The sequence below is a fragment of the Aotus nancymaae genome, unplaced genomic scaffold (assembly GCF_030222135.1).
Source record: "Aotus nancymaae isolate 86718 unplaced genomic scaffold, 86718_ANA_hifiasm-v0.15.2.pri h1tg000002l, whole genome shotgun sequence".
NCBI classification, from domain to species: domain Eukaryota; kingdom Metazoa; phylum Chordata; class Mammalia; order Primates; family Aotidae; genus Aotus; species Aotus nancymaae.
In genome coordinates, this window is record NW_026988413.1 from 18,772,916 (window position 1) to 18,785,042 (window position 12,127).

At 48.7% G+C, this 12,127-nt stretch overlaps 1 protein-coding gene across 5 annotated transcripts in view; it reads left to right on the forward strand.

Moving 5' to 3' along the window:
• Positions 1-12,127, forward strand: part of SVOPL (SVOP like) — a 181,885-nt gene that overhangs the window by 6,205 nt on the left and 163,553 nt on the right. For 3 of the 5 annotated variants that reach the window (XM_064373072.1, XM_021665310.2, XM_064373092.1), the window contains exon 1: positions 5,537-5,608. In XM_064373072.1, the coding sequence (XP_064229142.1) occupies positions 5,561-5,608 (48 nt within the window). In that variant the 5' untranslated portion in view covers positions 5,537-5,560. Of the gene's footprint in view, positions 1-484; positions 584-5,536; positions 5,609-10,448; positions 10,797-12,127 lie in introns of those variants that run through there. The other 2 variants (XM_064373094.1, XM_012447589.2) reach the window with 2 other exon arrangements.

A 12,127-nucleotide genomic window follows, 5' to 3' on the forward strand; every position in this document is an offset into this window, starting at 1 on the left:
GTGATCTGCCTGCCTTGGCCTCCAAAGTGCTTGGATTACAGGCGTGAGTCACCATGCTCGGCCTCAAAAATCCATTTGTAAGGTTCATGCCCTGCAACCGTCAGGATCATGAGTACAAAACAACGAAGTTGATGGTGTGAATGCTGCCGGTTAGCTGGTTTCACCCCTTGGCAGTGGGAGTGGCCTTCACACAGCTCCCTTATAGGGCTACCATGCAAATGCATTGCTCAGCAAAATCATCAGTGAATACATGTCACAAATTTTTGGGAACTCTCAAACTGTTCAAACCGTAAAGGTCACATCCATGACAGCTGAAGTTCTATAGTTCCTTATCCAACTAGCAGTACTGTGTGGGTACACGATAGGTGCTCCCTAAGTGGGGAGGGTCGAAGGGGATAGGACTAGATAGGATGACAGACAGGCAGGTCTGGGATGAAGTGATGACAAGCCGGCGCTTAGACATGGCATTGTGTCCCTCTTTAAGGTGGTTGAGGCCATGGAGATCATGTTGATAGCTGTTGTGTCTCCTGTCATCCGCTGTGAGTGGCAACTGGAGAATTGGCAGGTGGCATTAGTAACCACGGTAAGTACCTGCCTCCTGTGCTTTTGGGTTCTTGAGGGCCTGGGCTCCCTTTCCTCCATCCTGCAAGGCTGAGAGCCAAAGGGTATCTCACCCCTTGGTATGTTGGCTTCCAAAACTCAAGGTTTGCAGGCTGAAACCCTCATTCAATGTCTTCCTCGCCTTGTTTTCTTTTTCTAGCGTGCGTAGTCTTGAACTGCTTACTATCCAGATGAGAGGTGCAAATCAGAAAGTGATCCCTAAGTCATGGGTTAAATTGGATCACTCCTTCAACTTGTTACTCCTTCAACTTTCCTCAAAGACCGTGAAGAGTAGCCTTATGGGCCAGGCGCGGTGGTTCATGCTTGTAAGCTTGTAATCCCAGCACTTTGGGAGGCCGAGGCAGACGGATCACGAGGTTAGGAGATCGAGACCATCCTGGCTAAGATGGTGAAACCCTGTCTCTACTAAAAATACAAAAAATTAGCTGGGTGTGGTGGCACGTGCCTGTAGTCCCAGATACTCGGGAGGCTGAGGCAGGAGAATTGCTTGAACCCAGGAGGCAGAGGTTGTGGTGAGCCAACATCGTGCCATTACACTCCAGCCTGGGCGACAGAGTCAGACTCTGTCTCAAAAAAGAATAGCCTTATGGGCTTGGTACGGTGGCTCATGCCTGTAATCCCAGCATTTTGGGAGGCTGAGGCAGGCAGATCACCTGAGGTCAGGAGTCTGAGACCAGCCTGACCAACTTGATGAAACCCCGTCTCTATTAAAAATGCAAAAATGAGCCGGGCATGGTGGTGGGCACCTGTAATCCCTGTCACTTGGGAGACTAAGACAGGAGAATTGCTTGCACCTGGGAGATGGAGGTTGTAGTGAGGCGAGATCACGCCATTGGACTCCAGCCTGGGTGACGAGTGAAATTCCATCTGAAAAAAGAAAAAACAATAGCCTTATAAGTTGCACATCAGGTTTTGCTAGAAAATGGAATTGAAGGCCGGGCACGGTGGGTGGCTCGTGCCTGTAATCCCAGCACTTTGGGAGGCTGAGCTGGGCAGATCACGAGATCAGGCGATCTAGACCATCCTGGCTAACAGGGTAAAACCCCGTCTCTACTAAAAATAAAAAATAAATAAAAAAGTCATGGTGGCAGGCACCTGTAGTCCTAAGCTACTCAGGAGGCTGAGGCAGGAGAATTGCTTGAACCCAGGAGGCAGAGGTTGTGATGAGCTGAGATCATGCCACTGCTTTCCAGCCTGGGCGACAGAGCCAGACTCTGTCTCAAAAAAAAAAAAAAAAGAAAAAATGGAATTGAAGATATGTATCATTCTTTCAGAAAGCACTTATTAAGTACCAGTTAAGTGCCAGTGGACACTATATGCATGAGTGCTGGGAAGACTACAAGCAGTATCACATTGTCTAAATAGTCAGAGGCAGTGATGGGAGGCGAAACTGCAGAGGTGAGCAGGGCCAGAAACACCCCACCTGCTGAGCGTAAATTCCATTCTGTAGCTACTGCTCCCCAACATTGGGCCAAACACATAAGCCCTCCATCCAAAATGTGTGACACAAGGCTGGGAGCAGTGGCCCACAGCTGTAATCCCAGCACTTTGGGAGGCCAAGGCGGGCAGATCACTTGAGGTTGGAAGTTCAAGACCAGCCTGACCAACATGGAGAAGGCCCATCTCTACTAAAAATATAAAATTAGCCAGGCATGGTGGCACATGCCTGTAATCCCAGCTACTCAGGAGGCTGAGGCAGGAGAATAGATTGAACCCTGGAGGAGGCAGAGGTTGTGGTGAGCTGAGATCGTGCCATTGCACTCCAGCCTGGGCAATAAGAGTGAAAACTCCATCTCAAGGCAAGCAAAGAAAAATGTGATACAAATACGTATGACAGTTCTTCAGATGACCATTTTGTTTAACAATCAATATAATAGCATTACTGACTTTATGGTCATACATTTCTGATAAGATGGGTATGAAAGTACACCTTCTATCACAGAGCTTTGCAAAATCTTTATTTTTAATATTAAAAGAGGCTCCTGATGTGTAAGCATGTTGGAAGCCACACTGGAGGGTGGGAATGTAATACTGGGGTTCAGGGTGCTCTCAGCTCCCCTCAGAGGACGTTTCTCCAGGTTCTTGATCTCCTGCCCTCTCAAGAATGAGAGAGGGGACCACGGCGTGGTGCGCAGTAAATGCCGGACTCAAAAGTGTTTGTAGAAAGTGATTTATTTAGAGAAACAGGAGGAGACAGAAAGAAACAGCTAACTCTCACAGGGAGTGAGAGAATCCAGGAGAGGAAAGCAGCTTCCACACTGAGTGGAAGGGAACAGAGAGAGATGGAGTTTAGGAGGGGAACACAGGCATCCACGAGAGAGTGTGGAAGGGGACTCCAGAGGGAAAATCCAGGATAGAGAAAAATAGTTTCCATGAAGGGAGGGTTCATGGAAGGGGATCCAAACGTGGAGTCTGAAGGGGTGTGGAAGAAGAAGAGGACTTTTAACCTGGGAGGAATCCCCACCTTCTCTAAGACCCCTGGCCAATGAAAGGAGTTCCTTAGAACTTCCGCTGGACTGACTTTGAGTTTCTTCCGCGCCCGCAAAATTTAAACAAACTGTTAAATCTCCCGGATGGAGGTAGATGGGAGGTGGAGAAAATATGGTGCTGGGAAGTTCTTGCCCTAGAAACTACGCCCCCTTGTGGACCCGGTAAGAGAATACATTCCCTCAGGAAGCCATTGGAAGGCTTTAAGGAAGGATGTGGTCAGTTTTTTAAGAACTCCAAGGAGATGAAGCTGCAGGGTAGAAGGCCAGTGAGGGCATAACTGCTGTAGGGTTCATCTTTCCCAGTGCCCAGACAGAGCCAACTTATCAAGCAGGGGAACTGCAGTAAAGTGTTTAATACACATAGAGCTGGCTAAACCAGAGGCCAGAGTTTTATTATTACTTCTATCAGCCTTCCTGAAAATTTGGAGGCAAGGGTTTTTTTAAAGATAGTTTGGCGGGCAGGAGGCTAGGGAATGGGTATTGCCGATTGGTTGGGAATGCAATCATAGCGGTATAGAAAATGGATCTTGTATGCTAAGTCTGCTTTTGGGGTGGGGGGGTACAGGACCAGTTGAGTCAGGAAGTCATGGGTCCGAGTGGAGTCATCCTGTCATCAAAAACACAAAAGTCTGGGCCAGGCGTGGTGGCTCATGCCTGTAATCCAAGCACTTTTGGAGGCCAAGGTGGCTGGATCACCTGAGGTCAGGAGTTCAAGACTAGCCTGACCAACATGGTGAAACCCGGTCTTTTAAAAAAATAATAATAAATAAATAAAAATTAAAAAGCCCACAAAAGTCTGAAAAGATGTCTCAAGAGGCCAATCTTAGGTTCTACAATAGTGATATTATTTACAGGAGTAATTGGGGAAGTTGCAAATCTTGTGAATTTCAGAACAAAGGTGGTAAAGCGGCTGGTAATCTTTTAACTAAGCCTACATCTTAACAGAATTCAGGCCCCTCTCATAATCCTAACCTGGTGGCCTTTTATTACTTCTATAAAGATGTTTTAGTTTTGGGAAGAGCTATTATCATCTAAACTATAAACTAAATTTCTTCCAAAGTTAGCTTGGCCCATGCCCAGGAATGACCAAGGACAGTTTGGAAGTTAAAGGCTAAAATGATTTCATTAGGTCAGATCTTGTTCACTGTCATAATTGCTTACCCTTAAAATTTTTGCAAAGATTTGCAACCAGCAGGTGAGGAAAGGTTGATTTATTTGGGTATTGAAGCTGGTTTTAATGAAGACAGGACTTTGTAGGTGCCAAGGGAAGACTTCTCATCACCTTCCAAAGGTTCATTAAAAATCAATGGACAGAAGGTAGATTCATAGGAAACGAGGCATACAAAATTTTATTCTGATAGGCATAGCAGGGAGGCATCACAAGAGTAATTACCAATAACACAGTGTGATACAGGAACATATATAGCCTTTTTCACAGGGGAGGAGGATGGTGGGCAGAGATTCTTTAGAGGGGCAATAAGTCATTAGGGAGAATGGATGGACCAGGGAGGTGAGGGGTGGAGTTGCAGAGGAACAAAGGTTGTTATGCAGATGAATCCCCCAGGTGATCTCTGGGAGCTGCCCTCAGATGACTGGGTGGCAAGTCTGGGGCAAGGTAATACCCCCAGCCCCTTCTTTTTTTTGGTGGCTGATCTTTCTTGGTAATTTGACATGATCCCTAGGGAGTGGGTTTAGGACAATTGCTTTTTTGTTTGTTTATTTGTTTTTGGAAATAGAGTCTCCCTCTGTTGCCCAGCTTATCACAGCTTTGAACTCCTGGGCTTAAAGAATCCTCTCACCTGCCAGGCGCAGTGGCTTTCACCTGTAATCCCAGCACTACGGGAGGCCGAGGTAGGTGGATCACCTGAGGTCGGGAGTTCGAGACCCGCCTTACCAACATGGAGAAATCCCGTCTCTACTTAAAATACAAAAATTAGCGGAGTGTGGTGGCACATGCCTGTAATCCCAGCTGCTCAGGAGGCTGAGGCAGGAGAATCGCTGGAACCTGGGAGGTGGAGGTTGCAGTGAACTGAGATTAGCGCCATTGCACTCCAGCCTGGGCAACAAGAGTGAAACTCCTTCTCAAAAAATAATAATAATAAAAATAAAAAAATAAATAATCTTCAGCCTCCTGAGTAGCTGGGACGTGGGTCACCACACCTGGCTAATTTGAAGAGGCTAATCTCTAACTTCTGCCTAGGCCTCTCAAAGTGTTGGAATTACAAACTGAGTCACTGCCCCTGGCCCAGTTGCATTCCTTTTGGAACAAAGCTTCCTTGACTAGATAAGGAAATTGTCAAGAGAGTCCTTCCCTGTGCCTGAGAGCGAAGGAGCGAGACAAGGTTAGAGGGCGTTGATTCTGCGCAGCTGCCTCTATCCTCTCTGCACGCACGTCAAAGTACCAGTCATTGTTGTATCACTTTCTGAGCCCCAACAACTTAATAGAAAGAATGAGGAGCCCAGGTGCTCAAATCCTCACTAAAGGGAGTGTCCGGGAGGTAAGTAGCCCTTGATGGGTGGAGGATAGCAGTCAGGTGGCAGAGGCCTTGAGGACAAATTCTGTAAGATAGTAAGAGTTAGTCTGAAACTGGTGGTGGAGAATTCCAGAAGAATTCCTCCTGCCCCCTAAACTTACAAGGCTGTGTGGAAAGGAGCAGCCCCCGAAGGTTGCAGGGTAAGGGGATTCCCTGTCACTCCCTGCCTTAAATCTTACCTGTGAATTTTAATCTTTAGGGGGTACCAGGGAAAATCCCCCCCACTGGAGGAACTGGTTAGTTCTCTCAGATAATGGATGGTATTGCCTATTGTGTTTTTCTGTGTTTTGGAGGCTAGGAAGTTTGGATTCCAGTTGTATGCCCAATCATAGCAGCACATCTAAAAATCTGCCCTTATTTTTATTAACCTAAATCAGATACTGAGGGAAAAATCTCATTCATCTGACGTTTATTGAGCCAGAGCTTGAGGGCATGACTGGGAAGAACGTAACAGTCCAGCAGGTCAGATCGCTTTCACTGACTCAGTTACAATTTTGCAGTGGTGGTTTTAAGAACACCAGTTACAGAAACATCTGTGGCTTGAAGCAGAGGTTTCTGGGTGACTCAAGATTTATATTCTTTTTTTTTTTTTTTTTTTTGAGACAAAGGTTCGTTCTTGTGGCCCAGGCTGGAGTGCAGTGGCATGATCTCGGCTCACTTCAACCTCCGCTTCCTGGGTTCAAGCGATTCTCATGTCTCAGCCTCCTGAGTAGCTGAGAGTACAGGCGCCCACCACCATGCCCAGCTAATTTTCATAGCTTTGGTAGAGATGAGGTTTCACCATGTCGGCCAGACTGGTCTCGAACTCCTGACCTCAGGTGATCCGCCTGCCTCGGCCTCCCAAAGTGCTGGAATTATAGGCCTGAGCCATTGTGCCTGGCCTATATTCTTCTTTAAAGGAAAGAAGGTATGTAGGAAGCGGTGGGTAGCCAGCGATGAGACAAATGGTTACATTTTTGTGAGATTTTAATTAGTGCCCAGTAAATCTACATTTATATAAGATGAGGTGAACACTGGAAGAGAAGGGGAGTAAGGAAGCCATCAATTATGCAGACATCTCAGGGTAGGTGGAAGAATGATCTCATCTTCTGCACCTGGGAAGATGAGCGTGCCACCAACATTATCAGCGTGAAATCTAACAGATAGATGTTAGTTGTAGAAGCTAGACTTAGATTGAAAACCTAAGTTAAAATAGACATGTCCTTGTTTTGTAGGAGGATATGGATCTTGAAGGTTTCAAGGCCAGCCGAGAATTTTCCGTCGGGTGAGGGGCTGGCCGATGGATAATGCTTTGACATAAGATTGTAAAGCAACAGCTATTCTGGGAAAAGGATGGCCAGTGTTACGTGACTATCTTCAGGTTTAACCTCCTCTTTGGTATGAGTTTGGAAGTTCCAAGAAGTTTTATTTTTTCCATTATTTTTATTTTATCTTTGAGATGGAGTCTCACTCTGTCACCAGGCTGGAGTGCAGTGGCACAATCTCAGCTCACTGCAACCTCCGCCTCCCAGGTTCAAGGGATTCTCCTGTTTTAGCCTCCCAAGTAGCTGGGACTACAGGTGTTCACCACCATGCCTAATTTTTGTATTTTTAGTAGAGACGGGTTTTCACCATGTTGGCCAGGATGGTCTTGATCTCCTGACCTCATGATCAGCCTGCCTCGCAAAATACTGAGATTACAGGCGTGAGCCACCATGCCCATCCTCATTTTTCCATTATATTATCTTAGTTCCTTTTCCCTCATTAAAACTCCTGTTATTATAGGGAACTGAAGTTGACCTCTAGCATTATTTATTAAACTCTTGTTGGCCAGGTGTGGTGGCTCACGCCTATAATCCCAGCACTTTGGGAGGCCGAGGCAGGCGAATCACCTGAGGTCGGGAGTTCGAGACCAGCCTGACCAACATGGAGAAACCCCGTCTCTACTAAAAATACAAAAAAAAAAAAAAAATTAGCTAGGTGTGGTGGCACATGCCTATAATGCCAGCTACTTGGGAGGCTGAGGCAGGAGAATCACTTGAACCTGAGAGGTTCAAGAGGCTACGGTGAGCTGAGATTGTGCCATTGCACTCCAGCCTGGGCAACAAGAGTAAACTCTGTCTCAAAATAAAAAACAAAAAAACCCCTCCTGTTATTAATGTTGGTGCCCTGGTTCCTTTTTGTGTTTTTAAAGCTCTAATACTTGTTGTCCGAAAGACCAGCAGGATGGCTAAATAATAGAAAGGACAGCTTTATTGGCAATAGTGATTTGTAAGCATGGAAGAGACAGTCTCCAGTGTGCACTGAAGGTGCTCTCTCTTGGAAGAGGAGAAGGACAGGTTGGGTTTTATGTTTCACAAGCCTATCCCTTCCTCATCCGTATTTGGCAGGTCTGGGGGCAAAGCTGTACGTATTTGCGAGGTGAGCCTACATGCAGACTAGGTAAGCGTGTATGCAACATACATCACTTGTTCACTTTGGGGCAGGGTTTTAGCAGTAAAATAAGGTGGAATTTGGCTCTTTATATCAAAAGGTGAACTATAGAACATAAACACCATTTGTGCACTGCCTGTGTAAGCTGCTGAAACTGGCCTGAGGTCTATAGTGGCTTATCAGAAAAGAATGTCTGTAAGGCCAGTCCTCTGGCCAGTCAGGACTCTAGTGGTCTGGGTGGTAAATCAGCTTGGTATCTCCGAAAAGAATTCAGAAATCTGCCATGCCTGCTAGGCCCTGAACCCTTGACCTGTAGATAATGTTCCTTTACTTAACGTTGGGGCCCATCTTAGTTGCTAAAGGGGTGTCTATTCTGGTGTTTCAGATCATATAGAAAAATTTTAGAAATAAAACACGGTGTTTCCTTAGACTCGTAATAAAGTGACTCGATTGGTTTCCATTTTCTCCTATGTATAAAATACAATTACAGTTTAGAAAGTGTCAACCTAAAATAACAGAGCAGCTATACAGAGAAATGAGTTTATCTGGAAAGGAACGATAGGGATTGCAATTTGGGAATTCCTGTACCGTGGTGAACCATGGCCTGGCCATAGGTGTACCCAGGAAGGCAAGGAAAGGCAAGAGTTTTTTAAAGGCAAAATGAGGAAGGCTATATAAGTTATTTTGAAATACTTGTCCTTGGCTACAAGGATCAGTAACAACAGTGGCATCAGTTCAAGGTTGAACAGGCTGGATATTGTCCTTGCAGAAGCAGTCTTTTTTTTTTTTTGCCCAGGCTGGCCTTGAATTCCTGGGCTCAGGGATCAGTGGTCTTGTTGCAAGGCTGTGGTTTTCAGAGTCCTTGGTGCAGTTTTTGTGCTAGACACGTGTGCATGACAGCCCCTCCTCTGTTGCCTATGATCCCATTTTGGTAGGGTGGCCTAACGGACTCCATTTTGGTTCTCATGGCTTTCACTAAAGCGTTACTTGCCAATCCTTGCATCTTTAGGGTGACTCTATAACTTTATATTGTTTTTTGTTTTTTTTGGAGATGGAGTTGCGCTCTTGTTGCCCAGACTGGAGTGTAATGGCATGATCTTGGCTCACTGCAACCTCTGCCTCCTCGGTTCAAGCAGTTCTCCTGCCTCAGCCTTCCAAGTTGCTGGGATTACAGGCACATGCCACCACGCCCGGCTAATTTTGTATTTTTAGTAGAGACGGGGTTTCTCCATGTTGGTCAGTCTGGTCTCGAACTCCTGACCTCAGGTGATCTGCCTGCCTCAGCCTCCCAAAGTGCTGGGATTACAGGTGAGAGCCACCGTGCCCGGCTAACCTTGTATTTAATTCTAACTGATCTGCACCCCAGTTGGTTTGTATATATGCACATCTTAGTTCCTTGAGAATGCTGGAGATCCAGGTGTGGTATTTGACCTGTCAGTTTTTTTTTTAGTACATGATACATATGTAAATGCAATATTTACAGCTCACATTTCATTGGCTGCATTTGTCAACGTTGTTTCCTAACGGTACCTACAGAGGCTCCTTCTGGCAGGTCCGCAGTCTCCCTCCTTACGTCATCACAGCTCCAAAGACCTCTCTCTAAGCAACTGAACTCGCCCGAGGCGAGGCTGTTTCCTGCTCTGGGCTCATCCTATCCTCCTGTCTGGGCTTAGCCCGTCTGATTCTGTCTCTGTTCCTGAGCTTACTGGGAACAGTTCTGCTAACGGAAGGGCCAGGCTAATGAGCAACTTTGTCACCGTCTCCCGGGCCCCGCAACCCCGTTTTCTGAGCAGTTGTTAATTGAGGAAACTGAAGGATTGTGGGGCTATGACGGCTCTTGTGTTTTGTGAGTCAGAGTTAATGCTGAAAAACACCTCATGCGGTGCTTAAATCAGAAATAGAAGAGTCATGTTTCATATTAAAGACAAGCACCTGCAGAAAAGAGCTGACCCTCGGGATGTGGCGAGAGTGCTGGGGGAGGGAGTAGGGGTTGAGCGCGGGCGAGGGAGGGGAATGGATGGGTGGTTGGGGGGGATGGGTGGGGAGTGGGGGTCGAGCGGGGGTGTGGGAAGTAGTGGTCGAGCGCGGGGGTGGGGGAAGGGTCGAGCGTGGGGTTGAGGGGGAAGGGTAGGGGGATGGGGGTAAGTGTCGAGTGCGCAGGATGTGAGAGCAGGGGGAAGGTGGAGTGCCGGAGGGTTGAGGGGGAAGGGTCGAGCGGGGGCGGGTGGGCGTAAGGGGGTGCGTAGGAGGAAGAGTTGGGGGAAGCCTGAGCAGCATGCGGGGGAGGGGAGAAGAGCGCAAGAGAGGGTCGGGGCGTGCGCATATCCGATGGAGGATCAGGGGCGTTAGGAGGCTAGGGTGCGCCTGATGGAGGATTGGGGATGCTGAAGGATTAGGCATGCACCCAGTGCAGGGTCAGGGGTGCGCCCAATGGAGAGTTAGGGGCCGCCTGTTGGAGGGTCAGGGTGCTGGAGGGTTAGGCGCATGCCCGATAGAAGATCAGGGATGCTGGAGGATTAGGCCTGTGTCCGGTGGAGGGTCAGGGGCGCGCCCGATGGAGGATACAGGGTGCTGGAGGGTTAGGCGCGCACCCGATAGAGGGTCAGGGACGTGTCTGATGGAGGATTAGGGGAGCCAGAGGGTTAGGCACGCGCCGGATAGAGGATCAGGGGTGCTGGAGGATTAGGCGGGTGTCCCGTGGAGGGTCTGGGGTGAAGGATTCCGGACGCTGGAGCGTTAGGTACGCCTCTGTTGGGGGGTCAGGGTCGTGCGGAATGGAGGATCAGGGGCGCCCGAGGGTTAGGCGCGCGCCCGATGAGGGCTTCAGGGTCGTGCAGAACGGAGGATCAGGGGCGCCTGAGGGTTAGGCGCGTGCCCGATGGGGGGGGTCAGGGTCGTGCAGAATGGAGGATCAGGGGCGCTCGAGGGTTAGGCGCGCGCCGGATGAGGGCTTCAGGGTCGTGCGGAATGGAGGATCGGGGCGCCCGAGGGTTAGGCGCGCGCCCGATGGGGGCTTCAGGGTCGTGCGGAATGGAGGATCAGGGGCACCCGAGGGTTAGCCGCGCGCCCGATGGGGGCTTCAGGGTCGTGCAGAATGGAGGATCAGGGGCGCTCGAGGGTTAGGCGCGTGCCCGATGGGGGGGGTCAGGGTCGTGCGGAATGGAGGATCAGGGGCGCTCGAGGGTTACGTCCGCGCTAGGTGGGGCGCGCGAGCAGAGGAGGACGTCTTCTGGGTGGAGAGTGGGGGGATAGCTCAGAAGGGCGCAGTGGGGCAGGGGCGGGGACAGGGGCGGGCGGGAGAGGGCGCACCAGAAGGGGCGCCACTGAGGCTCGGGGGCGAGGGAGGGAAGAGGGGAGAGGGAGAACCGGAGCCCCCGCGAGCTTACAGGTTTCTGTCTGTGCAGTCTGTCAAACAGGGCTACTGACGTTTTTGCCCTACAAAGTGTAGCGCACCGGGCCCCATCGCGGCTTTTGTCGTGCAGTAATACGTATGATGAATTTTTCATGGTTCTGTGTGGGAGAAAGGCATTTGAGTCTTCCCTGCGAAGAGTGAGAGAAGGAGAAAAAAAAGCAGAACAGCGACAGCTAAAGGGAAACAGAGCCGTTTCTGGTTTGCTTTGTTTTCCCCAGAAATGCGAGCTAACAGCATTCCTTTGATTGCCCTGGAGGCCGTCAGTCAGGGATGCAGTGAAGCCTGAACTGCTTGAAGGCAGGAAAATAAGGAGCCCAGAGGCACAGGCAGCGGCTGACAGCTCAGGCCGTGTTATAATAAATAACACCCTGGTATCAAATCCCAGATCCTTGAATTTTACCAGGGGAGGACAGGCCATTGTGAGAACGAGCAAGGAAAAGAAGTAGGTTTATCTTAGGACTTATATTTGTTCTGAAGAGTTTTTTAAATGAGTGATTGGATTTGGTGTTTAAAGAAATGTTTATTTGTCATAACATAAAGGGAGACTGCTTCTAGTCGTCCCAATTTGTGTGTTGAATAAGGCAGAGCATGCATGGAGACTTCTAAAAATGACAAAATTTACAAGTGCACATCTGAATGGAGCCGAAGCTGTCCTCTAG